General features: G+C 51.0%; 1 protein-coding gene across 1 annotated transcript in view; it reads right to left on the reverse strand.

Moving 5' to 3' along the window:
- LOC311226673 (mastermind-like domain-containing protein 1) overlaps positions 1-2,383 on the reverse strand; it is a gene marked incomplete at both ends in the record, with an annotated part of 6,741 nt that extends 4,358 nt beyond the window's left edge. The window contains one exon of the mRNA XM_084312088.1: positions 951-2,383. Within this exon, the coding sequence (XP_084168214.1) occupies positions 951-2,383 (1,433 nt within the window). The remainder of the gene's footprint in view (positions 1-950) is intronic.
- Positions 2,384-4,993: the final 2,610 nt, after the last annotated feature.

Genomic DNA, 4,993 nt, shown 5'->3' on the forward strand with positions numbered 1-4,993 from the left:
CCATAAACGTGTGAAGGCCACAAACGTGTGAAGGCCATAAACGTGTGAAGGCCATAAACGTGTGAAGGCCATAAACGTGTGAAGGCCATAAACGTGTGAAGGCCATAAACGTGTGAAGGCCATAAACGTGTGAAGGCCACACACTTCTGAGTGGTGTCCCGGTCTTCCTACTGAAAACACAGGCTTTTCTCTCCACCCAAAGTGAGACAATTGACCTATCTCAAGCTCCACTCTGTTTTCTTGATCCTCCAATCACAACTGTCGCTTCCCTCGGACAAACCAGTTCAACACTCTGAGCACAGCAGCACTCACACGCCAGCGGCACGCTACATTCTAAATGTCCTCTTCCTGGAGAACGTCTTACCTCTCTGCACTGACTCTGCAGCACTCTGGACGATTGCTGCATCCGCTGAATCATGTGGGCGTGTCCGCTCACTGCCGACGACAAGGGGGGCGGGGCCTGTTGCATTCCAGGGTTGCCTTGGTAAATGGCCATTTTCTGTTGCTGTTGATGTTGCAGTTGTTGTTGTTGATGTTGACCAGCGGGGTCAGGGAGGTCAAAGTGACGCAGTGGTTTGGTGTTCAACAAATAGGAAGGGTGTGTGGCCTCCTGGTGAGGGGGCGTCGCTATGCTACTTCCAGGTTTAGTTGCCATGGTGATGGATGTTGGGAGATGCGTGTTGGATTGTTGTTGCTGCTGCTGCTGCTGCTGCTGTTGTTGTTGTTGTTGTTGTTGTTGTTGTTGCTGTTGTTGTTGTTGTTCCTGCTGCTGTTGTTGTTGCTGTTGCTGCTGTTGTTGCTGTTGTTGTCTTTGTTGTAGTAGTAGTTGTTGATGTTGTTGTTGTTGTTGTTGTTGTTGTTGCTGTTGCTGTTGTTGTTGATGTTGTTGATGTTGATGTTGCTGCTGCTGGTGTTGTTGCTGTTGTTGTTGTTGTTGTTGTTGTTGTTGCTGTTGCTGCTGATGTTGTTGTTGCTGTTGTTGTTGTTGTTGTTGTTGTTGCTGCTGCTGCATCAGCATCTTGAGACTGCTCGGCTGTGGGGCGGTCATTGCTTTGTAAAGCTGACTGGACATGGACTGGCTGTTTGGAGGTCCTGACCCATTCTGGCTGCTATAAGGGTGGGATTGGCTCTGTGGCTGTGGCTGGAGAGAAGGACTGGGGTGGGTCGGCTTCTCTGGGCGATAGGGGGGCGAGGGCCTGGTGCTACCCACAGAAGGAGGCCCTCCAGTGGACATATAGCCTGGCTGGGGTCCCTGGCTGGATCCTGGGGTGGATGCATTGATTGAAGTATTAGTTCCCCCTGGTAAGAGGCTGCTTTGGGGGCTGAAGGGGGGCTGGGATTGAGCCATAGCTGGGCTACCTAGCTTGTCTGAGGGGTGATAGGGTGCGGAGGGTCCCTGTGCTGGAACCGAAGCTGGGGCTGGAGCTGGAGCTAGGCTGGAGAGGGAGAGAGATCCCTGTGGGCTTTGGATGCTTCCAGCTGGGCTAAACGGCGGCTGGTGGAGAGGGGATGTGTTGGGGAGTTTCTGCCCTCCCCAGGGTGAGCCTTGCTGTGGTAGAGGAGGCAGGGAGGCCTGGGTCTGGCTCTGCTGCTGGGCGGAGGAGGACGAAGAGGAGAGATGTTTGGAGTTGGACGCCATCTGCTGGAGCTGCTGTGACCGCGAGACTTCGTGCCAACTGGGCGGGCGTGACGTGAGGGCAGCGGAGAGCATGGGCGAACGAGCCTGGGTCTGTGACGAGGAGGAGGAGGAAGAGGAGAGAGGGGAGGCAGAGAGAGGGGAGGGGACAGGTTTGGAGGAAGGATGGGGCAAGGAGTAAGGGGCGCTGGGTTGGTTCGGGCCAAGCTGCGGCGACCCGGGGTAACCTGGGGAGCGGGTGAGGTGGCTCTCCAGGTGGGTGGTGGGTCTCTGAGGGGAGGGTTTGGGTGTGCAGCCCCCCTCTGGGTGGACAAACCCAGGGCCTTGTGTTCCTGTCTCCTCCTTGCTCCCCAGAATCTTGTCAAGGTCCAGCTCTGGTAAAGAAGGGTCTGGATTATTGGTCAGCTCGTCCAGAATGTCCTGGAGCTCTTGTTCAACCGAGGACGGGGCAGAGTGGGAATGCGGACCCCCGTTAGGGTGATTGTACATCCCCATACTACCATGTCCACCTCCACCACCACCACCCACACTCCCTGGTGTCCCTGCCCCAGATCCGGGGCTCATTTTGGGGGGAAGAGAGTATGGAGACCCCATCCCATTACTGGTCCCTCCGCTCCCCATCCTACCGGATCCGTCCATGCTCGGACCTCCAGGGCTGGATGAGTAGGGGCTCGGGGTGAAGCTGCTGCCCAGCGGGTGAGTCACATCGTCCAGGCACAGGCGCTTGGCGGGGCCCCCCTGGGGCATGGGGCTCTCGGGCGTACCGTTCACCACGGGGCAGGAAGCGGGACATGAACCAGGGCCGTTGGGTCGCTGAGGGGGGGCGGTCCCCTCTCCTACCGGCAACCTCCTCTTCAACGAGCCAGGCAACTGGAGAGAGAGAGAGAGAGAGAGAGAGAGAGAGAGAGAGAGAGAGAGAGAGAGAGAGGTTATAAAAATATCACGAAAGATGAATAGTGGAGCAATATTTTCTTTTAACAAACCATAGAATTCTAACACGTGTGACTCAACCACACATGAGAGAGAGCAAGCAGAGAGAGAAAGAGGGAGAGAGAGAGAGCAGAGAGAGAGAGGGAGAGAGAGAGCAAGCAGAGAGAGAGGGAGAGAGAGAGGGAGATAGAGCAATCAGAGAGAGAGAGGGAGAGAGAGAGTAAGCAGAGAGAGAGAGCAAGCAGCGGAGGGGCTGTGACTGTGAGCAAGAGCGTGTTTAAATGTTTAAAGTTATTACTAGCTAAACACAGCAGTGTAGTTGAAAGAATGTACACACACACACACACACGCATGCACGCACGCACGCACGCACGCACGCACTCACACACACACACACACACACACACACACACACACACACACACACACACACACACACACACACACACACACACACACACACACACACACACAACCCGGGGTGATTACTCATTGCAGTTATACACAAACATGTGTATAAGATATCATGTATATTGCATATAATCGAATATAACATGTAGGTTACATACTGTATGGATTGTATATCAACATTATATATCAACATTGTGTACAGCATTCCTTAGACATTATGCTGCATCTGAACTCTACGTCGGCTTGTAGGAGTAAGAAATCAGGTTAAGACCAATGTGGATATTATGATACCATGTGCAACACAGAACACAACGTTGTGGAGGAACCATGTTGAATAAGTGTTTTGAACATAGGTTCATGATGACTGGGCCTGTAGGAAACATTCAAAACCACTTGAGATCCTCGGGGGAGCGAGGTGCCACATAACACGTTACGTCCAGAGTACCGCATAACTCCGTTTTAAGTTTTCAGCGGACACAACGTTACGTCGAGAGTCATGTCCCCTTCATAGTCAAAGACGGTGGAGCGCTATCTTGTGATGTGTCGCATTGACGCTCCGAGTGGTTTGGATTTGCAAATAACATGGTTCACGGTTATTCAGTGCAAGGGTTTAATTGTAGAACATGTATTAATAAAAAGGAAAGCGAAAGAAATCTGAAAATTAGATGTTTTTCTTTGTGCCTGAAAGCTTGGTGTTTTTGGAGGTGGTTTGAGGTTTGTGGTCTTTGCCCATCGTGTACAGCAAGGCTAACACAAACACTGGGTTCAGTTCCCGCCAACACCATCCCCACCATGGACCTATCTCAAACCCTCCCCCTCTTTTCTCGATCCTCCAATCACAACGGTCGCTGTTTGATTGAGCTCCTCCGTTGACTGGCCACCGACGTGGTTACCGTGATGCTAACAAATGCTAACGTTTTCTGCATTCAATATACATATGTATTAAAAGGACTTTCAGTTTGTGACAAATCAGATAGGATTCATTAACAAGTGGACCATCCCTTTAACTCCTGTCAGGGATATAATTGCGGTACGCAGCAGCAATCTTTAGAAGGTTAAGAAAAGCCATAGTCAGAAGTAACCTTTCAGTATTCAGCTCAACTCTTCTCTCTATCTCTCTTCATTTCCCCTCTCATATCCCTCTCTCTCACTCTATTCCGCTCTCTCTCTCTCTCCTTTATCTCAGTCTCTTTTTCACCCAGCTGCACATGAGACAGTGCCAGAAGACACAGAGCAACTAAAAGGAGGAGGATGGAGGGATGATAGAGAGGGAGAGAGAGAGATAGTAGAGGGATACAGGAGATATATAGAGAGAGGGGGGAGAGAGAGTAGAGGAATACAGGAGAGAGATAGAGAGAGGGGGGAGAGAGAGTAGAGGAATACAGGAGAGAGAGAGAGAGAGAGAGAGAGAGAGAGAGAGAGAGAGAGAGAGAGAGAGAGAGTAGAGGAATACAGGAGAGAGAGAGAGAGAGGGGAGAGAGAGTAGAGGCATACAGGAGAGATAGAGACACTAGAGGAATACAGAGGAGAGAGAGTAGAGGAATACAGGAGAGAGAGAGAGAGTACAGGAATACAGGAGAGAGAGAGTACAGGAATACAGGAGAGAGAGAGGAATACAGGAGAGAGATAGAGAGAGGGGGGAGAGAGAGTAGAGGAATACAGGAGAGAGAGACACTAGAGGAATACAGAGGAGAGAGAGAGTAGAGGAATACAGGAGAGAGAGAGTACAGGAATACAGGAGAGAGAAAGGAATACAGGAGAGAGATAGAGAGAGGGGGGAGAGAGAGTAGAGGAATACAGGAGAAAGAGACACTAGAGGAATACAGAGGAGAGAGAGAGTAGAGGAATACAGGAGAGAGAGAGTACAGGAATACAGGAGAGAGAGAGAGTACAGGAATACAGGAGAGAGAGAGAGAGACACTAGAGGAATACAGAGGAGAGAGAGTAGAGGAATACAGGAGAGAGAGAGTACAGTCAAGTCAAGTCAAGAGTTTTAATTGTCACGGCATACAGGTA

The sequence above is a fragment of the Notolepis coatsorum genome (assembly GCF_963971535.1).
Source record: "Notolepis coatsorum genome assembly, chromosome: 4".
Taxonomy (NCBI): Eukaryota; Metazoa; Chordata; class Actinopteri; order Aulopiformes; family Paralepididae; genus Notolepis; species Notolepis coatsorum.